The sequence below is a fragment of the Triplophysa dalaica genome, chromosome 10 (genome assembly GCF_015846415.1).
Source record: "Triplophysa dalaica isolate WHDGS20190420 chromosome 10, ASM1584641v1, whole genome shotgun sequence".
NCBI classification, from domain to species: domain Eukaryota; kingdom Metazoa; phylum Chordata; class Actinopteri; order Cypriniformes; family Nemacheilidae; genus Triplophysa; species Triplophysa dalaica.
In genome coordinates, this window is record NC_079551.1 from 10,501,990 (window position 1) to 10,527,975 (window position 25,986).

General features: G+C 38.0%; 1 protein-coding gene across 1 annotated transcript; it reads right to left on the reverse strand.

The window, feature by feature from the left end:
• Positions 1–87: 87 nt before the first annotated feature.
• Positions 88–24,632, reverse strand: lingo3a (leucine rich repeat and Ig domain containing 3a). Its single transcript, XM_056757896.1, is given in 3 exon segments — positions 88–2,734; positions 2,737–3,798; positions 24,278–24,632. Coding segments are annotated over 2 exon segments (1,815 nt in total). The 5' UTR covers positions 3,755–3,798; positions 24,278–24,632; the 3' UTR covers positions 88–1,937.
• Positions 24,633–25,986: the final 1,354 nt, after the last annotated feature.

The following is a 25,986-nucleotide window of genomic DNA, read 5'->3' on the forward strand; positions in this document are numbered from 1 at the left end:
TTTTTCTGTGAACTATCTCTTTAACACAAACAACATTATAATCCACTGTATGTGTGTAAAATCAAAATGAAGAAATCCCAACACAGAGACTTAAACACATGCTTTTATAAACAGTATTTGTAACATTAGTACAAGAACGATATTCTTGACATACCGTAAGAATGAATGAACCCGTCAAGAACATGAAAATGTGGACCCCCATTTATTTATCGTACCTTAAACAAAACTGTAAAATGACATTATTACAAAAATATCAAAAAAGCTTATTTGATTTGTTTTAGTTGTTGACAAGTTGTGGCAGTTTACAATATCCATATAATGTTCCTTAAAACCGTGTGTCTGATCTTTTCAAAATGATACTGGAGATTTACTAATATAGCTGATTTATTTCGATGTAAGATATGTGTTCAAAAGGAATCGACAAGCAGAAAGCAAAAACTTCTAAAAACAAGAACTAACCCCTGTGTAGTTTTGTCTTTGAAGTATCAAAGGTAAACCGTAGGGGGCAGCAAAAAAAGCTTTGTTTCAGTGCCTGCCCGTCATATTATAAACGGGGGCACTTCACAAATGATTCAAGAAGAATTTGATCAATTCTATTTATAAACACAAAATGCAAGCATAATTATTTCATAATGGATCCAAGGAGTTGTGGATCCCGTACAAAATGCGTTGTAAATGTCTCTTTGATGGTTTTTGTATCCCATTTCTCCACAGGGCTTCCCACAATCATGCTCATGCGAATGAAACAATGTGAAATAAATCATTTGGTTGACGTCCTGACGTGCTCCTTTTTGCTTATTCTCAGACGTTTACACAGTGAAAGCATACAGACATTGATGGCGTGTACAACCCAAGGTTATTAAACAGTAAAAATGTGCAGGAAATATATATATAGATAATAAAAACCTCTTTTAGAGTTTGTCACATCTATGATTATCGTCAAGAACATGGGAAAAAAGTATTTCACATTGAAAAACAGGGCACCAAAATGTACACAAAAACACTCATATGTACAGTAGATACAAATGTCTTAAATTGTCAATCTAGAAGATGCATTGGTGAAAGTGTCCTCTGAACTATAAATATGTAATGCTATATAAACATGTGCTTTTTTGTGGTCTATACAGTACCTCTGTATGTGTGTGCGTGTTTACGGTTTGCAGGCAGGCATGACTAAGAAATAGGTGGCAGTGTAATAATATAGAAACTCTGTACATGGTGTCACTATCCAGAGCAATTCAAATGAGAACTGAAATCGACTACCTCGAGAAAGATTCATTTTTTAAAACAGTCTTCTAGGCAGTTCATATCTCACCCAATAGTTTCGGAGACCGTCCAGATCGTTGTCAAATTGGCAGTGTGAACTTTACGCCCATAATCTACAAATTCATGGGCATCATTTATGAATTAAATTGCCTAGGGGTTGAAACAAGCCTCCCAGACATCTACATTAGTCACAACATTGGGACAATGATGTGTTCGGTTGACTTTTGAGGCCGTTGGCAATTCCTTGGCAAGCTGAAAGCACCTTTTGATAGTGATAGTGTGAATCATTATGGACTTTTACAAAACTGCTAAAATAAAGAAGAATTTATGAGAACTTTCGTCTGAGCAGACTTATTCTGTAGAAGTTACATGGTGATATTTTGAACAGTTAAGCAGTTTACTATCTGAGACTTTCCGAAAGGGCACCTTGATCCAGCGTGCACCACACGGGAGTTTTCACTCCATCATGAAGATTGCGTAAAATGCCACACGGGATCAAAAGTAAGAATAGCTTATAAATAACGGCAGATGGAAGCTAGCTGATAGTAACTATATAATTCATTGCTCCCTTTAAAATCATCCATCTTAAAATGATTGGAAACCCAAACACTTGAATGCAGGACTAACTCAATTTGATAATAAAAATGATCATTCCGTTGGTTTTCTCTGTTTTATATCATTTTCATGTTAAACTTTCGCGCACCCCCTTGACCGCCGCTGGCTGCTGGTCCATCGACCTTTCTGAAGGAGTACTCGACTGAGAAATTGTTCTTATGCTGACCGCGCCCTCGGCTCCACACGAACAGCAGTATAAAACAGAACAGAACCACACCCAAAAAAGTGATGCAGCCCATTGCTGTTGACACCAGGATGGTTTTGAGGTCCAACGTGAACTTAAGGAAGACTCGCGTGTCGTTTAAGTTTGTGTCATTAAGATCGCCTACGTAGTACGTGCGGTTTGCTGCCAGGGCACTATCGAGTGGCAAACCACTGACCGTTAATGTCGCAAAGTAGGTGTCGTTGCCACCAGCGTTGCTTGCTATGCAGATGTAAGTACCGCTGTCTGTCACCTGGGCATACCGGATCTCCAACGTACCTTCAGGAAGTACAATAACACGACCAGTGCTTTTGGTGGTGATACGGCGGCGTTGAGGGGAAATCCAAAAAATGACGGGAGCCGGATCTCCTTCTGCACTGCACACAAATGACACCACCTGACCTTCACGTGCTGTGAGCTGTTGTAGCTTACGGTTGCGGATTTTCGGCCTTTGACATGTGAAGTGGTCAAAGAGCGCTGAGTCCGAGAACATGTTGAGTGCTTTTCCTCGTACTTCCACAGGGGCGGCGCAAACCGGTGACCTTCGGTCAAAATTGAGAGTCTTCCGACGCTGCAGGATCCAGAGTAGGCGACAGTCGCAGGACAAAGGGTTGCCATCTACACGCAACGTCTCCAGGGTGTTAACTGAATGAAGGAGCCCTCCTCCAACGTCACCAATGCGTTGTTTGATAGATTGAGCAAACGCAACTGCTGCAAACCTCCGAGACCATACGGCTGCACTAATATCAGCTTCGTGCCAACTAGGTGGAGTTCCTTTAGCCGTACAAGATCACGCAATGCCCAGGACTCAAGAACAGAGATGGGGTTGTAGGAAAGATTGAGGCTGGCCAGGTGAGCAAGGTTTCGGAGAGCACCCGTAGGCACTGTGGAAATATTGGTGTTGGTAATCGAGAGCCAGGAGAGATTGAGACCCTGGAAGCTGTGTGGAGAAATGTACTCAAGGAAGGGCCAATTGTCGATCTCAAGACCCCGCAAACCGCCAAGTTTACGAAAGTTCTGCTCTTCCAACGAAGCAATGCTGAGGTAGCGCAATCGTAGGGTCACCAAACCGCGAAGGTAGGAAAGAGACTGTCCAGATATGGAAGTCAGGTTGCATCTTTCAATCGTGAGTTCCCGAAGACCAACCAGACCCAGAAAAGCCTTGTTTGAAATGTACACCAAATCATTATCCCCGACTTCCAAATTGCGCAGGTTTCGCAAGTCCTGAAAGGTGAAGTCTAATAGGATGACCAGTTTGTTCTCACTAAGATCCAACATGGTGAGGTTGGCGAGACGTGAAAAGGCACCCATGGGTATGAGTTTCAGCTGGTTGGCGCGCAGACGCAAGACTTTGAGATTGAGCAAACTGGAAAAGGCATTGGGTTCCAGGACACTGATGAGGTTCTCGCTCAGGTCCAGTTCTTCCATTCTCGTGAAGCTTGCCAAGTCGTTGTATTCCACCCAGCGCAAACTGTTGCCGCTCAAGTCCAACAGCCGCGTGTCCACCGGTATGCCTCCGGGAATTGAGCTCAGACGCTTGTTCTGGCACATCACGGCTCTTTGCTGCAGGATACAGTCACAGCGCTGCGGGCAACTTTGGCCGTGTGTTACGGATGCAGTGATTAGGAGCAAAAACAGCCCCGGTAAGCTCAGATGTGGACAGTCCGCCATGCCCCTTCCTTACCTTACAGGGGCTGAATCACTGCATCTCACACCTACAAGAACAAGAAACACAAAAAACATTAATTAAAACTTTTGCATTACTCATAACATGCGTGTTATTGTGAGAGAAATAAGATGAATCAGGTGAACCCATCACTGTGAAAGTTTGATGTGTGATCATTAGTAGCTTTTTTTAATGATGCGTTTGGAAAAGTAGGTCAAAAAGTGTAGGTCATTCACACACAAAGAAAAACATCTTTGTGTGTGAATGTTCGTATACACATTTTCAGACCAGTATACTATAGATAAACACAGCGGTTGAGAGTAGTAAGAGATGGCGAAGCTGTAGTTTTAATGACTTAACTGAAATGAAAAACAAATCCTTAAATAATACAGAGAAGTGTAGGATTGAACCGTGAAAACAAACAAGTGGTTATTAAAGTTTAAAGTTTGCAGAATATATATCACAAAAACTTTCTGCACTCAATAATACATATGAAACAAAACCATGAAGATATCTGAAATCTTTAGATTATGAAATGCATGATTATCTTTTTATTAAACCAAATCAATTCTTCACATTAAATGTTTAATCTTAGTAGATTTGACATGTTGAATAAATGAGAATACAGGCTTTAAGCAAGGCATGGCTTCAAAAAGATGATCAAAACCAGAAAGCTTCAAGTGCAAACATCCAATTCAACAGCATACTCATAATAGTAAAGATTAAAAAGTTAATACAAAATATCGCTGTTCTTCTGAAACCTTCTCAATAGTTCGTAAATTTTATTTTTGCCATAAATCATTGTTATTAGTCCCCCTTTATGTTTGTCACTGGGTTTTGCAAATATCTGACCCATAAAAAGTGCTTGTCAACTTTTTTTCCATTTCCTGAATAACAGCGAATTTGGACATCTGAAGTTTCAAAAGGACAGAGATGATATAAAAAATATAAGAGACATGATTAAGTAAGTAAAAAGGAGTTATATACAAAATATACCAAAAATAGAAGAGACAATTTAACCGATAATAAACAGCATTATTGTCATTACACTGATGATCATGAAGAGAAGATGATATCTATTTTAATAAAAAGAAACCTTAAAATCTAACAGACTGAAAAGACATCTTAAATATGCTAATATTGTATTTATATCGTAAGTATCCATTACAAGACATCAAATTCTTCATCCAAATTCCTCCAAAGACCACTCATGAGCTAAAAAGAAAGAATTACCTTTAATACAGAAGTCCAGCTTCTACAGCACTACCGTAGGTTGATAGTGGCTGAGTATTGTACCCCCCACATAACCCTTCTTTCTCCACCCTTCCCCCATCATCTCTGGTAACCCAAACCCATGACCGGCCCCCTCGTTTAAACCTATATCAGGTGACACCATTAAGCTGGCCAATCAGCACAGACCTGGGTTTCAAAGAACAGGTGCAGTACTCAGGATCAATACATGACAATCAATGAGTGATGTGACTACAGAGAATAGATTAAAAACTGATGTTATATAGGCTACCTGACATTACAATTAAATAAATTACACCGTGAAACTGAATTTTGGTCATACCACTCACCCTTAAACACACCTATTGACCTATTGATCAACATCAAGAACAAAAATGACTGAAGTTTGTAAACTCTATGCCACTTAATAGAATCGCAAAATCTTTATAACTAATGTTACATTTAAAACCATGTGTTCAGCATTGAACCTGACACACCACCTTAGTTAAAAACATCTAAATCATCAATAAGTCCTATACTTTAGTCCAAGTCAAAAGAATGAAGGATGTCTGATGTCAGTGATGGAAAATCTTCAAGAATCTGTCAATAACTGGTCATAAATAATGTAGAAATATTGTGCTCGCATCTGGTCACAGGGCCATGCCATCCTCCTTTCAGTTGCCCCGCCCACCCCAATTCAAAAGCGATATATTGTTTCAAATTAAAGACCTGATGCAAGCTACATTAATCCAAACTCTCTTACAAGATAAAAATTGCATGACGTGAGATACAAGATACTTTCTGTGTACAGCATCTTACACTATATGTTGCCCAGGGCAGGGTTCTGTCCCGTTCTGATTCATCATCTCAAGGATGTATTTGGCTCATAAATAGTGTTGATTAACATAATAAAAGTAGCAATAGAACTAAACCAAAAATATGGTTATTCAGACTAATTTATAAATAATAAGGACACACTGAAAAATATTAAGTAATAAAAAAAAATGTATTTTGTTTTCCATTCCAAATACTTTTACTTAAGAAAAAATTTATCTTTGATAGTTTTGTTTTCTAATAAACAAAATTACAAATGATTTGGGTTTATGCTTAAAAGGAAAAAAATATCTGCCACTGGGGAAAGAAAAAGAAAACATAAAAATAAACATAACACAAGTGTCAACCTAATCCTTTTTCTTTAAATACCGTATTGGCAGAATTTTTGGTAGTCTTCGGTATAAACTGAGGCTTATGTACTTAATTATAAGTATATGTATCATAAAATATACTTTTTTCAAGAAGCAAGACTAAACAAATATTTTTTAGATTTTTTTTCTGAAGTTCAGTTTTATCTTAAAAACATATTGCTTCTGTTTCATATGTTTTAGGTTGTAGTCTTTTGCATTTAAAATATGTATCAGTTCATTTTTATTATTTTCACATTTCAAAGCTCCAGGTTTAGCTGCCTTCCACTGCAAAGAAATTAAAGTGGAACTAACCCCGGGCCCTGAAGCTGTCAGGAGGAAATGAGAGACACAGTTACCTTGCTGCTCTCTTGTTCACCTCGGCAAGGTGGCATGAGCACCTGAGAATTACATAACAGCTGTTAGTTGATACACGTAATGCAAAATGAGCAATTAGTGTTTTTTTTCTGCACAGCAGCTGTAAGGATGCCGGTTAACTACAAAATCAAGAAGGAAAAACATAAAATAAAATAAAAAGATGAAAAAAGGAGAAAAATGACTGTTGACTACGAAAACCTATTGCTATTTTGATTTTAAATGATATTTTTATTGATATTTTATAGTACAAATATTTGATTATAAGTGACCAAAGATATAATATTGTTTTCTAAAAGCAAATATAATAATTAAGTAAGTTTGTTTAAAACAAGCAAAAAAAATGTCAAAGGGTTATAAGAAAAATAAACCTGAATTTTGTTTTACATTTTTCTTAAGTACCTGCATTAAGTTGATATTTTACCCCATAGGTAGATTAGTTTCTTAGTTTTATGCTTGTTTTAAACAACCTTCCTTAATTCTTATATTGCCTTTTACAGTAACATTTATTCATTTGGCCGACGCTTTTATCCAAAGCGACTTACAGCTAAGGAAAACAACAAGCAAATCATCTAAGGAAGGCAATAAACACAAGAAGTCACAGTAAAACGAAGTTTCAGAACATTAAGATGGAAAAATAAAATAATAAAACAGAGATAGTCAAAAGGTTTTTATAAATAATTGTATGATACATTTAAGTGTTTTTAATGAAAGAATTCTATATAAAAAGAATTCTATAAAAAAAATATTTTTTTCGTGTAGTAATGTGCGAACTTGATTGCATCAAATGTTGCATTGTTTTTTTCTTTTATACATTTTTTCTTAAAATAATCATGTAAAAGTGTATTTTTATGCATGTAGCTCAAACACCCCTACAGCAGCAACGTGAATCTTCTGCAAGTAAAAGTGAAAAAAAATTGATATACTGTAGGCGCAAACATCATAGAGAAACTCTGTTGAAGAAAGGTAGAGATGATCAAAACAGGGTCAAATTTAGTGCCCTTTGAAGTGTACCTTTCTTCCTGAGAAGTGTACTTCCAAGTGTACTTCCAAGTGTACTTCCAAGTGTACTTCAAAGTGTACTTCAAAGTGTACTGTACTTCAAAGTGTACTTCAAAGTGTACTGTACTTCAAAGTGTACTGTACATCCAAGTGCAGTGTACTTCCAAGTGTAGTGTACTTCAAAGTGCACTGTACTTCAAAGTGCACTGTACATCCAAGTGCAGTGTACTTCCAAGTGTAGTGTACTTCCAAGTGTAGTGTACTTCCAAGTGTAGTGTACTTCCAAGGGTAGTGTATTTCCAAGGGTAGTGTACTTCCAAGGGTAGTGTACTTCAAAGTGTACTTCTAAGTGCAGAAGTACTCTTCGTAGTACACTTCATAGTACAGTACTAGTTTAGAAATGTTATTTTGTTTGTTTATACTGCAACTATACTGCAATTATGCTTTCAAGAATACATAGAAAATATATACTTTATACCTCTTTTCAAGTAATCGTACGTTTTTGTTCACAACGTACAAATTAAAATAAGCAACCTCATTAAAAAAAATTGCATTCCTTGCGAGCTCAGGTTGGAAGTACACTTTGTTGTACACTTGGTAGTACACTTCTAGTTATGTACTGTTTTGTTTATACTGCAATATCATTTCAAGTATACTTAGGGGTCATATCAGTTTACATAATGTCTTATTAACTTATATATTTAACAGCAGTTAAAAAAACAGTACTAAACTAGTTGTGTACTAAACTAGAAGTGTAATAACTAAAAGTGTACTAAGAATTTTACTTAGGGCACTTATAAGTACACAACTAGTTTAGTTCACAACTAGTTTAGAACACAACTAGTTTAGTACATAACTAGTTTAGTAAAAATATGTTTATACTGCAACTATACTACAAGTTTACTTACAAGATTTTCAGATTTGTCTTCGAGAAAACGACAAAAATACTAAGAAAGAAATATTTTTTTGTTGTGTAATAATGTGTGAACATGATTGTATCAGATGTTGCATTGTATTTTATTTTACACATTTTCTCTTAAAAATAATCATGTCGAGGTGTATTTTTTGGAAGTTGCATTTATAATGCATGTGGCTCAAACATTGTCACCCCTTCAGCATCAAAGTGAATCTTCTGCAAGTAAAAGTGTAAAAAACAAGCAACTACCGCCTGATCCGTTTGTCAAACTCAGAATACTGTTTCCCGCATAAAAAAATAAAATGTTTAATGATGAGAACGAAAAACACAGCCGCATAAATAAGATTTACTGTAGGCGCAAACATCATAGAGAAACTCTGTTGAAGAAAGGTAGAGATGATCAAAACGGGGTAAAGTGAAGGAAACTCATTTCTTTAATTAGACAGAGAAGCACATTAAAAGAAACATGAAAGGCACACTGGAAGGTAAGAACACTAATGTAACTTTAGGGCAAGACGGAGAACTCAGAAAAGTTGGAGTAGGGTTAAGGGCCCGTGAGCTCATGTAGAGCCTCTAACTATTCCACATATCAACTCTGAATCTACATCATTTTAGCGCCACTCATGGCACTTTTCAACTCGCATCGATTTCAAACTGTGCTGCCCACACAACTCTTTACATAACTGCACGTAACCTCCTTATTCTGTCCCACGATGTTTCACATGCCCATCTATCACTGGCAGCCTGGGGAAACCCAACAGTCAGTCAGATGAAGTGGACCAGAGATGAGAAGAAGGGATATGATGGATGCTCAGGGTGACTGTTGAGTCTCTAGAGGTGGCATCTCAAGGGGATGTCGTACATCACAGAGGCAACTGTACCGCCGGCAGAACAAGAGCAGACAAGGGCGGCGGATTTTTGCTGAACAATAGCAGGCCACAGGGAACAAGGGTTTCTGGATTCAGCAGAGGTCTTGGTGACAAATGAGGAGCAGAAGTAAAATACTGACATTAGACCTGCCGGCAACACAATAATAGTGAATGTATAGGAAGAACAAACAATGAAGGCCAGTGTTTAGAGTGTTTTCGCATGGAAAGCATTTTAAATTGGATTCATCATTATAAAATTATGGCATTGAAAAGTTTATAGATGAGTTTATTATTACTCACAGCATCATCTGCTTTGTCATGGGTTTAAATTAAAGATCTTTATGATACGAGAAAAAACAACTACTCATCAAAATCACTCGCCAAAAAAACGCCAAACATGTCAGTCTCTAAATATAATCCTTAAAAAATCCTAGGGGCAGTGTTGGCAACAGAAAAAAAAGTTTTTGTTAAGTAAAATAAAAATATGCTGTTTTATGTTATTTTACACGCAACTTGGAAGTTATAACCTTTCAACTAAATTTGCAGTTTATGTAATTCATATTTTAACCGCACCTCAAAAATACAAAGATTCTGTAAATTTATTCAAGCCACAAATTTAACATAATTCTGTGAAATAGGAATAAAGAACTACGAAATAGTATTAACCAGAAGAGGTCCAGGGAGTACACAAAGTTTTTGAAACACTTCTTGATTGTGTAAAAGATTAAATTAATTATCAAGTTAAACAAAATGTTATTTGATTTCCCCCAAAAATATGATACATTTTTTACTTTATTACATTAAATAACTCCTATCAGATTTTGACTCTTATACACAAACTTAACTTTATTATGCTTAATATCATAAAGAATGTCACGTACGTAGTTGACAAGTAAAACAGTAAATGTGTCCTACGGTGTGACAGCAAAAATAGAAAAAAACAATGAAGATAAATCTTTCTTATGCTGTTTTACATTATAAATATAAATGATATCAAGTCATTTATTATTATCAGTTTGTTTTCAAAAATTATTTCACACCATAAGACATATCAACATACAGTAATCTCACAGTAAAAAAGTTACTATTTTACGATGTGTCTCATTCGGACATTTTACATTTACATTTATGCATTTGGCAGACGCTACAGTCATTGGCTCTTTTCAAGTAATAGTTTATTTTTGTTCACAATGTACAACTTAATATCAATAATGCAGCTCATAAAAAAGTGTTGCATTCCTGTGAGATCAGGTTGAATACAGGTTCGGCATATTTGTCTATCCATATGTTATGTAAACCCAACAGATCAATGGTTCACTATATACAGTTACTCCACAGAATTCCACCGCAAAATTCACCACTAACTTCACTTAAAAGAACTGGTTTAATGTGAACATCCACACGTGCACTTCAGATTTAATAAAAGAGGGAAATACGTCCATGAAGCTCGACATGATCTGTTTCACGAACACACGCACTAATCTTACGAGAGAAAGAGCGCATGCTATTTTAGAGGCCGCACGGGACAATCGCACACAGCTGTTGAGGGGAAAGAGTATCAGTTGTGTTTCAAAGACAATGTCTCAGGGAATATGACTTGTCTGACATGCATATTTAATACAGATGATAAAGGAAAGGCCCTCGATACTACCTGCAATTACTCTGTTTGCATATGCGATGAATTATTTAAATGATCATGCTCCGTGAACATGACCTACTGGCATAGAGATAAAGACCATGGCTCCCCAGCAGAACTTCTCTGACAGGAATAGTGATTTAGGGATGGGAAGACTCATCCTTCCACGGGCTATCTCTCACTAATAAATAGATTTATGCTTCACGTGATAGCTGCTTTGTCTTCTTTTCAAAGAAGTCGGGAAAGATGACCCGCTTTAGATAGAATTGTGGAGCGAAATAACTAGGTTAAAAGATTATACTAACTAACTGCTATTGAAGCTGTCAATATAGCATCATAATGGTCATAAGGTCTTGAAGAGAGTGGAAAAACATGTTTCGCGAACCTTGCAAGAACGAGCCATTTGGTTGTATTTATCTATTTACGGTACAGGCCATTTCCATCGACATATGGAGGCAGCAGGTTCTCCACATGAAGCCGATAATGACATTGGAAACAATGGCCACTGGCCAAAAGTCACAAACATTTGGTGATACATTCACAGAGAAAGAATGCAGAGAAAACAATAGGGCTTTCCGCGCTTGTCGTCTTGTCTGACTCACAGCCTTCGGGCTAAATGCGACTCTCTGATTCATTTAAGCCTTATATGTGCAATGCTTCCATATAAAGAAGCACTTGAGTGATGTTGAGAGATACAATCTAACGATGCTGCACATTTGATGCTAAACTGCAGGTACTGTTCATTATTTTTTGTTCATTACTGTTCTTTTTTTTTTTGTGCTATTCTAGCAATATCGATTCTACAGCTGTTGTTTACTGTTAACATTAGGAACCCATTGGCATAATAGGCAACATAGCCTACATGCATGATAGTTACAACAAAGTTTAAGCAGCGTTATATTTTGGCATCCATTTGAAAGGTTGTAGGATTTACTAGCTTTTAGTTTTCGGCACATGCATAGTACACCTGTTTCTCAACACAATGTTGTGTAAATTTCTGCATTTCGGTTAAATAAATCTGACGGAATCCGAACAATTTAAATATGCTATTCTATTTCACAATATAGGAATATCGATATTGTATCAATTGACAATAGCGTAAATAATTTAGCATAAATGAAGAGCCACAATGGTTACGAACCTTTTGTCTCTTATATTTCATGCATGATTTATTGTCCAAAAAACTCTAAATAAAATGAAAAATGAATTTGGCTGGTAGCGTTATTGTTTCTTAAAAAATAAATTGTGAGAAATTGATTTAATTGTTATTGTGAATAATTTGGCAATGCTAACGCAGCGAAAATGTGATATTTTGACTGCCCTAGGCTATTATAAAGTTAGAGAGCTTAAAGTGCACCTAAAAAATGGTCCCCATTGACTTTTCATAGTTAGTTTAAAAATGACTATGGTCAAGTCAATGCGTACCATTTTTGGGTACACTATTTCTTTAAATATCCCTTATGAAATGTCCCCAAAACCAAATTTCCATGTTTGTTTTATTTCTCTTTACTAACATTTTTCTGTTGTCCATTTTTACTTCTAAAGTAATTTTTAGAAGAAACATCTGATAAAGTATAATAATGTGCTGTATATCTGAATACAATAATTGAGAACCCCGGTAAGTCTCCTTGGATATAAAAGAGCCACCTCTAGTAAACGTTCCTCAGGCAACGGCATCACTTTCTTCCAAATCACCACATCGCCATATTTCCCACAAAATATAAATGACCTTCCCCACTAGAAGATTTCTTAGATGAGCGGTTGCCCTTCCAGTAATACAGCTAATGAGTTCCACCGGGTAAGCGGGTCCTAGCAGCACTGCAGTCAGCAGTGGTCATGTGGACGGGGCAAATAAAAAAGTAGGTCAGCCATGTATGGCACCCCTGGCATTTTGGCACAGCCAACAGTAAAATTACCATCCTCTCTGTCATCTCCTCTGAATTAAGACATGAATGACAGGAGCGCTCCCTGTCACCAGACGTCTCTAAGAGGTCATATGAGCTGCTGAAATAAATGATAAGGATTAAGGAAGTGTTATGGAGATTGGGATGACACACCAGCGCGATGTCATAAGCTGCAAACACTTATCAGCGTGACTCAGCTGGCATTTAACGTATTTGACCGCTAGCATGTACTGTAAAACAATTAACTTGCAAATATAAAGCTAAGCCGAAGGCAGCTAGAACATGAAAGATAATAGGGCAAGTTGTCACAGTTCTCAATCTCAATTCTGTCTTAAAATAACGAGTCGCCTTTAGTTGAGCTATGAACGTGATTTATAACCGAAAGATTTGTACCCGTATAACAAGGAAAACACCTAATTATTATGCCTTCTGTCATATACTTCCGGAGATAGTTACCCTTACTGCCAATTCATAGCCACAATTGACTCCTGAGGCCAATTACACGTAAATGCAGGGCGATAACATTACATAACAGATTCCATCAAACTGCATAAAACGCTGAGGTTTCATTCGCTATTAATAAGAAATCAAATGTAAAGACCGGTACTGCATGAGAAATCTCTTCAGCTAGGGCACATGGGTTAGTTTGGACGCCATCCTGCGGTCATCTGTTTGGCTTGAATGGATTAGAAGACACCCTTCATTGGCTGGCATTCGGACTCAGGAATCATTTTAAAATGCCCGGCCGATGCCTAGAGGGTTAGCTTAGCCTTCCGTGAGAGTGGATACGGTTGTGTACCGTGTGATTTTGGAATCATTGCCTTTTACATACACACATAAGTCTGGCTCTACATGGTTGGCCATGCAAATGTAATCATATGCTAAACAATTTGCATCAGTTTGCTTTGAATTTACATGACAGTCATCAAATAGTTCATCCAAAAATGATACCCCTATTCACTTATATTGCATCTTTTCAATTTGATGAAGTGAATGGGGACTGGAGCAGTCATTGCATTATGCCTTTCGTTTTTGCTTTATTATTTGCTTTAGTTAAGTGCATCATTTTTGTCCATTAATGTGTATTTTTGATGCAATTCTAGCCATATCGATTCAACAGCTGTTAAGCATTGTTAACATTAGGATGTCCGTAAACCTGCTCACCTAACAGGCGCCGTACATTCATGATAGTAACTCATTTTGTCAGGTTATTGTGCCGAATGAAAAATTGCAATACGTTGCTTTGCACGTCGCTGCAGCTGCAGGACCAAACGACTCTCTGGCTGTCGGCAAAAGATGCGCTGTCTCTTTCAACATCTCTGCTTCATTTAATGAAGATTTTCACTGCTTACAAATCAGCTAAAGCAATTAGACACTATTAGCTGAAATCATCCAGCATCGATGAAAGCAAAGCCGTTTCGTACTCTCATGCTGTGTGAAGGCCGATCTTCTGTCTTTACCCCGGTAATTTACTCTGTTCCTTCCAATTACTGTATCTACTCATTTATCATTGCACCAGTTTCTGATGGCTTTGGCAAACACAGAAACTCTCCTCGGTTTTCTGTGGCCGTGTTCCAAAATCTACAGTAGTAGTTTGAGTATACCCTGCCCTTACAAAAATGAACCATGGCGTTATTACAGTAAAGTGAAGTAAGGATGGCAATTTAGGTATTTGTGGTTATATTTGTAGTACAACTTTGGTTAATTTTGTTAAGAGAACATGACCTGCTTTGTTAGGAAGCCATAAAACTTTATAAGTCATTGACTATTTAGGGTAAACACATAACCCCTCAACGCAACTGTTAGCATGTTGTTAGCATTTGTTACCATGATTTTTAGTGCTATAATCTTAAAATAAGCAGGTTTATCATATTAAATAAAATATGTTTTTTTATATTAAAAGTTCTCCGAACCTTAGCCACCATCTTGAAATGACCTTTTCACTCAGCTTGTCATAATGCATTCTGGGATTCTTGTAGTTTCAAGGAAGTTCATTTTCAAGGGTTAGTTGTTAAAATAATTGCTCAAAGAATGAGGTTTAAAGTGTCAATCATTTAAAAATCTTATAGTTGTTCTCTTTCTAAGACCAGCGGGACAAAAAAGAAGGTTTGACTGCCTTTTGAGGTTTGAACTCAATTACTAAGTGATAAAGTTAAAGTCTTGTAACTTAACCTTGTTTAAATGAAACAAACTCCTGGCTCACACGACAGAATTAAAAAGAGAAATCTCACTTTCTTACCGGCATGACCCACAGCTCTTCCGAAACAAAGCATGACGGAGTATTTACACCGCGCACTCGACTCCATACAAATACTACAGCATTCAGTCGACCAGTATGAATTTGAGAACTTACTGACACATGGTCAATGCCGACCCAAGCAGCTGTTGCAGTAAAGCGATTAACCTTAGGTTAAATTTGGATTGGTAAGAGTCAAAGTGGATTTCTCGAAAATTAAGGTCCCTGCACCACAACAAAACATGGAGGGTCCGATATTGTTCGCAAATGGAAAAAGCACATCATGGAACAATACCCTCAATAAGGCTTTTAACTGCTGTTTAGGAGTCTTCACAGGAGCCATCAATAAAAAGGCATGGCAAACACTTGACTGTAATAAACAAGAAGAGAGACTCTAAATCAAACCTTAAATGGCCAGCATTGGGACTTGCTTGCTCCTCGAAGCCTTCAAGATAATAATACCAACCCCGCATGTACACTATGTTATTGGAAGAGTGATTAACAAAGATTAAAACTGAAATACCAGTTAAAAACACAAGCAGTGACCAAATCATCCAGGATTTTTTTTTAGCTCAGATCTGCATCTTTCACAGTTCAAGATTTGAACAGGGTGTCTTGAATCATGAATTACACCGTAGAGTTTACAAATAAAAGGTTAATCCACAAGGTTAAAGCATATGTTGCTTTTTTCGCAAACTGCACTGCACGCATCACATCCAACCCGGTCAGAAAAACAACACGTGACTGTGTGAAATAGAGGGATTAACCGTTATTACATAGGTGATGTTCTGGGACAACTGCTCCCGTATCTGGATACGGTCCTGGCCTACTTCAGAGTGTTGTTTAATCCTGTGGCTCTATGCCTGCATTCTGTTTCCAATAAACAGCGGTAATCTCTCGACTGGCTGGACAACAATGGCCTACTGGAGACAGCTGGCAGACTCATACCGCCAAAACAAGACAGCCCGACAGCAGGCCAAACGCCAGCAGAGAGGGCGTTGTGTAATACCTGCTGTATCGCAAATGTATAATGGGATTTTTTTGCAGTTTCGCTATTGTAAATCCAGTTTGGCCCAAAACACATAACAATTGATTGCAAGATTATCTCATGGCCAGAAATGGTCCACAGAAAAGCAACTATGGGTGGTCTGAACCCAAGGACGATTCAACCCCACCAACAGCCAATTCTTTGCCATCATTAAGAAGATCTCAACTGTAAATGTCTATGGAACAGGAAAATAAATCCAAAATCCTCTTCATTCACAAAACAGGAAACAGGGTAGAAATCTCAGAAACAAAATACAAAATGTTTTCGGAAACCTACATGGAGATTATGACAAGGCGTGACAGAACCAGACCGGGAATAAGAGATGCAGAATTTCACCACAAAGTATTGACTCAATAGGGACTCGACAGGGCTCCACTCCTGCTCGCCGTGAGAGCTCAAACTTCCAATTTTAGTCTGTCAGTGTATAAACCGGGGGCACGGTGGCTTAGTGGTTAGCACGTTCGCCTCACACCTCCAGGGTTGGGGGTTCGATTCCCGCTTCCGACTTGTGTGTGTGGAGTTTGCATGTTCTCCCCGTGCCTCGGGGGTTTCCTCCGGGTACTCCGGTTTCCTCCCCTGGTCCAAAGACATGCATGGTAGGTTGATTGGCATCTCTGGAAAAAATTGTCCATAGGGTGTGAGTGCGTGCGTGCGTGCGTGAGTGAATGAGTGAGTGTGTGTGCCCTGCGATAGGTTGGCACTCCATCCAGGGTGTATCCTGCCCGATGACTCCTGAGATAGGCACAGGCTCCCCGTGACCCGAGGTAGTTCGGATAAGCGGTAGAAAATGGAATGGAATGGAAGTGTATAAACCCCGCGGACGGGAGCACAGGCATTAACACAAATGACTGACAATCCTAAGGCCTCTTAGAGAACAGGCTTATAAAACAGTGAAAGAGGGCTGACTTTCTCACTAATAGTGTGGTATGGTAGCTCCACAGTTCAGCAGAGAAAGCAGGTTTGTAATATTATTCGGGCAGCCAATTATTGGCTGTGATCTTCGCACTATTGATGAGATATATGTCTCACGTATGCAGAAAAAAGGTTTAACTATTTTGAAAGATCCCTTACATCCAGCCAGTCACCTCTTTAAGCCTCTTCATTCAGGCCTTAGAGCAATATTGTTTTTTTTCCCAACATTAATTTTTGAGCAGTACATTTTCTTGCACATTGCAAACGTGATGCATTTACCCGATAAAACACAGACCAACAAATTTAAATATAATCCTGAAACAAACCGTTTTCGTTCTCTCAATACTGAAATAGCAGCACTTTTTCACCAGACTAACCAAACATACAAAAACCGATTGTGACAAAGAGGATGAATTGCTACATCTCCACTTCATCCTTCTCACATGCAATGCATTTTGAGTAATGACAGTGCATTGTTTTATTTATTCTTAACAAAAGGCATTACTCTGCTCAGACACAGGCCATGAATAACGCAATTGTGTTATGAACGTGTCCCCTTGACAATGTCCTTTCAGACAAACCCTGAAATGACAAATTATCCCTACAGCCAGCCTTCGAAATGACCACATCAACAAAGAAAGCATCTCTCAGATGGTGTGTGCACGTGCCAATGAGGGGCACAGTGACAGAATGTAAGATTCAATAAAAACGGGTAAAATGGGATTTTCCAACGATTTTACGAGGTCGCTTATTATTGGTGTACGATTATGAAAAAAGCAATACTGAAGCTCCGCCCCTATCCCCAGCCCCAAATCTTAAAGTCATTGTCGCAAAATCAAGTCAATCTGAAACGTACAAATAAGATCGTTCAAATTTATAGGAATAAGCCACCTTGTAGAATTCCCATTGGATTTTTTTGCACGCAAGTATTGTATATAGTTAATGTTAATCGTATACATTCTGTTTGGTTTTAGAATAGAAAAACAAAACAACTACAAGAAAGGTTGTAGAATCGATTGCTAATACTTACTGATGCTTACTTTTTTTTACCCAAATGACGTGATTTCTGAGATGATGATGTCCTCGAGCAAATGACTGTTATTTAATATTATGAAATATTAATAATAATTGGGAAATTTAAATACAGACATATAAGATGTGGAATGAAAGTAATGCGACACTGGTGGCCCTATGATCACCATGTAGTTTCCATTATACATTAATAATTCATCAACTGGCAACATGCTTGAGAAGTTCGAGATTGCCTGCAGTTCCTATTTTAGGTCACATGAGAAATTCATAGCCTATCCTTCACGGACCCATCATCAAGGCTCAAGGTCCCGTCAGCAGCGCTGATTTCGGCCTCGCCGAGATGGATGTGTTGTCATCAATGTAATGATATCACTTCTCCTGAGACCCTACAGGCAGCCTTAACAACACGCTAACAGAGATAGAGGAGAGTACAGAGAGTGCTGAGATGTAGAGAGCACTCCCAATTGATGTTCGCTAAGCATCGCCTCATAAGCCTTGCCCCTCGTTTTTTTGTTGCAGAACATAGATATTTTCTGAATAATTGTTTAAAGCTATTCGAATACACACGAATTACAGAAATTAAAGAGAAACTTGCTTGAAAACATGGTGGATGTCTTTATGCTAGGTATTGGCAGTAATGATTGTGGGCGGGGCTTAACTATGGGGTCAACTCAAAGCTAAAAAACAGCAATAAGACATGAATTGCTTTCAGTCAAATTCTTAATTCATCACTCAAATCTCGCGTTTGACAGCCACAGAGACTAGCAAGACGACAGTTGGCAACGCTCTCCGAAGAGCAGATCCACGTTTGCGAAATAAGGCACCGAATATATTTTGGATGCCCCCCAACCGTGCATGCGGAACGCCAGCGCGATGGCACCTTGATGTGCTGTGTAAACAAACCCCCTTGTTGATTCCACTTTGGTGTTTGGAACGGGAGCTTCATTACGAAATCCATCTGATGAAACCATCCAGGCTGTTTTTGACAGCTACCTCCAGGGAGGGCGAGCAGTGTTTAGACTGATCTCTCTCACCATCTGTCGCCATACTGTCAAGAGCGACCCAATAAAAGATATAAACAATTAAACCATCCATGGGGAACGGGCTGTTTTTCATTGCGACTGATATCAAAGCATTTTCAAATCCAGAACTCTCCGGTATAGCTCATGAAGAAATAGAACAGGCTTTCTTTAAGGAAGCAAGGGTGGAGGACATCCTCAAAAACATACGTATAAGAAAGTAAGCGTAGAAATAGCTCAACACCTCTGCTTCACAGAAATTACATGAAGGTGACTTAAAAACGAGACACTTGTTGGTAGTAATACAATTAGCGATGCATTTTATAGTAAAAAACGGCACTTTAAAAACTACCAGAAAAAAACTGTATTATTCCAGCAGCTGGGGCGGCAGAAAAAAACTAAAATGAAGTAAAACGTTTTTCATGTCATTTTAAGCCCAACTAAATTTGCTGTTTATTCCTGTAATTTAACTGTTTTACCGCATTTCAATAATACGTGAAATTTCTGTAAAGTAAAACTGAAAAATGATTTCTATAGAAATATTTTTTACAGTGTGCTTAAAAACACTGATTTGATTTAGCTAAACAGTATAATTAATAAATAAGTAACACACCGGACGCAATACGACATGACAAAAGACATAAGAAACCCATTATCCATTAACATTTTGTCCACACTGGATTTGTGTCATGTCGTCTGGTAGGGTATAAGAAGTAAAATTCAGTTCTGGTTGTGTGTTAAACAGCATATAACAAACACTATTCTTCATGCCTTAGTACAGAGCCAAGACGTGCTCCTCAAACAGATCTTACACCAACCTTTCAATGTTCCACTAAAAAAACAGCACCATAAATTCACTGCCCACCATTATCTCACCCGTTCCTCTTGCAAATGGTTATGAATTATACGTTTAAGCCACAGCCGGCTAAATTGCTTTCTCTGTTTCTGTCTCATCCTAACCCCTTCCCGGTAAAACTGCCAGATGAAATGAATCATGACTTTCTAATGCATAACAGAGAGGAAAAGTCTTTAAATTGAATCGATGATTCTCTTGCATAAAATGAGAGCTCTGCGAGAGTGGAATAGAGTTGTAAGTCGCTGTACATCATTACCCCTAATGACATGGTCTTCCAGAAGTGACTTGAAGACTTGCATTCATAAATCTATATGTCATCGCGTAACACAGTTGCCAGTTGTCTACAGACTTCAAGTAAAAGGAATAATGGATCTAAAAACATCATCAACCAAAGAATGGAGGAGACGTCCATTAATACGATTTCTGCCACGTGTATAACCTGTGGGTGGACCTCCAACCCAGAGGGGCTATTTTAAGGCGAACATTTAAAAAATTCATCAACCTCCATCTGCCAGCAACCGTTGAAGAGGGACGGCTTATTGAAAGGCTTCCCATCAAATCAATCTCATCTTGATAGAAGAGGACAAACAGCTTTGGGGCTTGTTTGATGCGTAGGTTGTTAATCCAATTACATAATTAAAGAGCTGGCAGAAATTAAGGTCCAAGGCAGGGGAACCGTCAAGGATGTGCAACCGGAGCTCTCCCAAAACATTACAATGTGGACAAGGACAGTGAATAGGTAATTCAAGTCACTGAAAGAGATAGTAGGGACATCTACACTGACTGAACTCTACAGAAAGAGTTACACCGTGTCACGACAAAAGATGAAGATGTCAGAAAAAGCAAAACAAGCGTCAAGTTTTCTCAATATTTAATTAAAACTGCAATCTGTAAGAAAATAGTGATTCAAAATAAACAAAAATTTGTTATTGAGCAAGTACAATAAAAGACTGCATTCAAAACTGTCACCTCATCTCGTTTAAAATGGTGAGCTTATAACAGAGGTTGACATGTCAGGTATGATTTCTTTGGAAAGTCAGAATGACGTTGTTTGATTTCAACCTACGTAAAGATAATCCCATATGTTCAAAACAGAAATGTGACCTAGTCTGCGAAAACCCAGCTAAAGCAATTTTCTGTGATTTACAGTATTATTCAGACTTTGATGGTCCTTGTCTCATAATTCGATTTTGAGACTTAAGCCTGGATTTCACAGACTACGTCACGAATGAGGATATCGAGGCAAAAGTTACGGATTGCAGCTTTAAAGGAATAGTTTCCCCCAAAATTAAAAGTCTGTTATCATTTACTCACAATCAGATTTATTTCGTTTAAAATGTTAACATTTTAAACTAGAAAATATGTATTAACAATAGAAATGTATTAGATTCGGCACGGTTCTTGTAATCAAATAGTGACATTGACTGTGTGTGTTAACCAAAGGTCAGATGTGCTTGCACACAATATGCTCTTCGGAATGTTTTCAAATGATGCTGGGAAAACATCACCTGGGATGCTGGGATCATCAGGTTTTGCGCAAACAAATGAAATGCATGTTGTCGTGAAATCAAAATGAGGCACTAATGAATTCTTAATGAAGCTCTCAAATTCATGCATTTACATTTTTCAATTCAATTCTTTAAAGTGCTTTCAAACCCATGTTATTCTTGCAAATGATTATTAAAATGTTACATTAAATTAGAAAACTAGAAATAACGTTTCAACTATTGCTCTCAGACTTTTTGAAATCACTGTATATCCGTGGTATCTTGTGGTACCATCTGATGTTATCATTGCATCACTGTACATTAAAAGTACTTTGAATATTAGTAAGAAATGATTTGAATAATGATACAATGATCTCAATGTATATTCTGAGTGTAGAGAGCTTTTGCAGAGATCTTATCCTTTTAGTTTTGTAGTAACAGGTTGCACGTGCTTCATCTTCAAGCAGCAATTGATATGCAAGCCACAAACATAACACACACATCATACAGTAGGTGCTGCATGTAAATCGCTTTAGTTTCTGTGCCCCATCGGGAACCTTAGATATGCAAAACGCAGCCTTGTTTCAAACCCAATGAATTAAACATCAATGACAGACTCAAAACTGCTTTTGTCCCCTTTTCATCATTCTTTTAAAGTGTCCAATTACTGCACTTCGACTCAGAGGAGGCCCAGACCTGCGATTATACAGAGATCTCAGGGTGGCTCATTAAACGTATTGCTAAACAGACACGGTAGCATTTTATAAGGGCTGTTAATACACAACACAAAGGACTGGAATAACAACGAGAAGGAAAATACCGGAACATCAACCTTGTCGGATAATGCAGATATGTTTCCATGGCACAAGCTTAAAGGGATAGTTCACCCCAAAATACAAATTTTATCATCATTTGGTCATCCTTATGTCATTCCAAACCTGTATGGCTTTCTTTCTTCTGCAGAACTCAAAAGAAGATATTCTTAATAATGTTGATAAGCAAACAACAAAGGTATCCATCGACTTGCATTGGATTTGTGTACAACAGAATAGAATACAATAAGAAGGGAATATGCACCAAGTCAAAAAGTCGGTTTGGATGAATAAATGATGACAGAATTTTCATGTTTGAGTAAAATATCTCTTTAATATATTAAATACCGAGCCACATTTATTGAATGAAATTAAAAATGAAAAAGACGAGGGGAATATTAATAAATAAATAGGAAAAATTAATAAATGAAAAATGTAAATGTATATAACAGAACATTAACCAGTAGCAAATGCAAGTCAGGATGAAAAAAATGGAAATTCGTTTGCACATTTACAAACTATTACAAAGAAAAAATGAAAATAGGGTGTATATAAAAAATGTAACAAATAATTGAGGATTGCCTTTGAAACTGCACTGTTGTCCCTAAAACATGAAACTCTTATACATGGAAGATCGACCTTATAAAAATATTAATTAAGTGATGATAGTATCACATCATTTATTGTTGTATGCCTAAACTACTCATAAAACACACAATGTTGATAATTCCTTTCCAGACTGATCTCTATTGTCTGTACTGATCCAAATACAACAGCAACAAATTTCTTCTTCCTCCTCCTCCGCTGCCCACACACTCAGCGATCCTCTCTGTTCATCATCCTCTCATCAAGAGCTCAGAGAATCTTACTGTCGTCATAAAAACCAGAAGACAAGATGCAACAATGCAAATTAATTTCTCTAGTCTAGTAAAGAAACAGCTTGTCCACAGGAAAGTCCAGTTCCCAAAAATGCCCTCAAGACCAATAGAGTGAATTAAAAAAGCTAGATACGTTTTTGCTAGTGTTGAAATTTGTGTTCATACTGGCCAATCTGGCTTCACCGTTTCAGCTTTGAGCACTGAAGCAATAAAAAATCTGAAGGCTGATAAGGACATCTTCAAAGAGCTCCTGAGAGTTTAGAGACACTGTTAGTTACGCAAGCTCGTGTTGTACGCTGTGGTACACCATGACATGTGAAGTCAATTAGATTATAAAGGAACAGTCCACCCAAAATTTTTTTTTCTGTCATCATTTTCTCAAGTCATCAATGTAGATTTAAGAAATGTAACAATACAATGGCGGTACCCATTAACTTGCATTGGTTTTGTTTCCGTACAATTGAAATGAATGGGTACCGCTGTTGTTCGGTTACCAACATTCTTCAAAATATCTTCTTTTTTGTTCAGCAGAAGAAAGAAAATCATACAGGTTTGAAATTAGTTTAATTATTAATTATGAGTTAATGATGAAAGAATTTTAATTTCTGAGTGAACTATCCCTTTATTGCAGTGCATGAGATATATAGACTACTTTTATACTGTGTTTTGTAATCGTTTTTAGACAATGAGAGACTTGAATGTCGCATGAAAAAATATTTTTTTGACTTTTGCAATGCACATATATAAAATATCCACAGCAAAAAAGATGTGACACAATCCCGTTCCTTTTTTTTTGTTTAAATGAGCTTTAAAGAGCACCTACAGAGGAGCCAGAAATATTAAAGTAATGAGGATCATTATTTGCATGCGAGAGACACTGCAGAGGTTGCATTAAACATGACAGCATTCCCCAACTAGATGCTTTTATTCCTAACGCAACAGCAGCTGAATCAGTAAAACAACCTAGAAATGATATACAACCGCAAGCGGTTACAGATCTGATAACACTGACAGCTTCTCGTTCACATAAGCACATGTCGGATCAGCACCTAAAATTCCTTAATACAGGTGGGATGCTGTCAGTTTCTTTAAAAGCACTTCACAGTCCCTGTCTGGAGAAGATGAAATGGCTTACCCAGGATTGGAACTTGACAGGTGGTACGTCCACATCGGCCGACCCTCGGTATGGGCTGTCCCTCTCAGCTTCTACGTGTGGGCTGCGCACAGCTGCTCGCTTTGAGTCGCTCAATTAAGCCTGCAGATGCTTCCGGCTGCGGCATCAGGTTCCCTGACTCCGACAGAATCGCCCCTCTTCCTTTGGTGGTGGTCGGTGAAGAGTTGTGGCTCTGTGGGGAGAGGAGCTGTCTTTGTTATCTATTGTCAGCAGCCAGCAGTCATCAGGTTCATCGCACGCATTGTCCCAGTGACAGGAGAGATGCGTGTGGCTTCCTGAACGAGTGTGTGTGAGAGAGTGTGTGAGGCTGGATGAGTCGTACTTCTGCCTCAGCTCCTTTCGATATTTGGTGTGAGTATGTGTGTGTGGAGAGAGAGAGAGAGAGAGAGAGAGAGAGAGAGAGAGGGGAGAGACAGAGAGAGAGACAGAGAGAGAGAGAGTGAGAGAGAGACAGAGAGAGAGAGAGAGAGAGAGGGGGGGGAGAGGGAGAGAGACAAAGAGAGGGAGAGAGGGAGACAGAGAGAGAGACAGAGAGTGAGACAGAGAGAGAGAGACAGAGAGAGAGAGACAGAGAGAGAGAGAGAGAGAGAGAGAGAGACAGACAGAGAGAGAGGGGGGGGAGAGAGAGGGAGAGAGTGCCTGCTTCTCTTCCATACTCCACTATGGCTGTACGGCTTCAAAACTCTCACTGCCAGCTAACTGATGACTTAGGGACTGTCTCAAAAGTGCAAACGACGTAAAATAAAGCATTAGGATGCATTCAACATTCCCAGGATGAACTTCAATAAGAATTTCCTATTCAGAAATGGCCAGTTTTGCTTGCAATGTTCAGTTCACTGAACAATATTCAGCTCCATGAGGTTTTGAGTAATCAATAACAAAGACCAGCAGCTGGAGTCACATAATTTCATTTCACCAGATGTGACCCCCTTAATCAGACTATGTGCTCAATTCTTTATCTTCTGTTCTGTTTTATCTTTCCTTTTTACACGTTTTGATTCCAGGGGATTAGCAGGGGATTATTTGATTACAAGTATTTATACTTGTACTTTTTGTAATTGAGATATCAGAAAGAAGAATAGCATAGTAAACTCTTGGTTTCCCTCTCTATTCCTGCTCTTTACCAATTCCATTCCCATTCTTTTTTTTAATCTTGGAAGCACCTATCCTATTTGTTGTTTCACTAGCATGTAAAAACTACTACATTGTTTTGTGCAATTTGGGGCAAATCTACATCAGAAGTTGATATTATTGAGTAAAAAAACATATTAGGACCGTACGACGTCAAGTTTCTAATTATGGCCCAGTTGCATAAATTTAGCCTCTAAATTAAGACAACAAGTCTCCCTGACTAGCAATTAGTTAGGACTAATTAGTCTTACTTTTCATATTTTAGTAAACCCAATCTGCCTTTAATGTAACTGATTTAAAGAAGGTATGACGAGTCTTGAAGAAAAAGAATAGACTAGTCTAAGCAGTTATGCAACCGGCCCCATGACAGGGATACTGTATCAAAGAAAAAGCTAACCAAAACATTTAATGCAAAATTAAAAAATGTTCACATGGGACTGATCACAAGCTGGACAGGAAAATTTATTTGGATAATTGCATGAACAATTGAATTTACAACAGAACATTTACATTGTCATTTAGCAGACGCTTTGATCCAA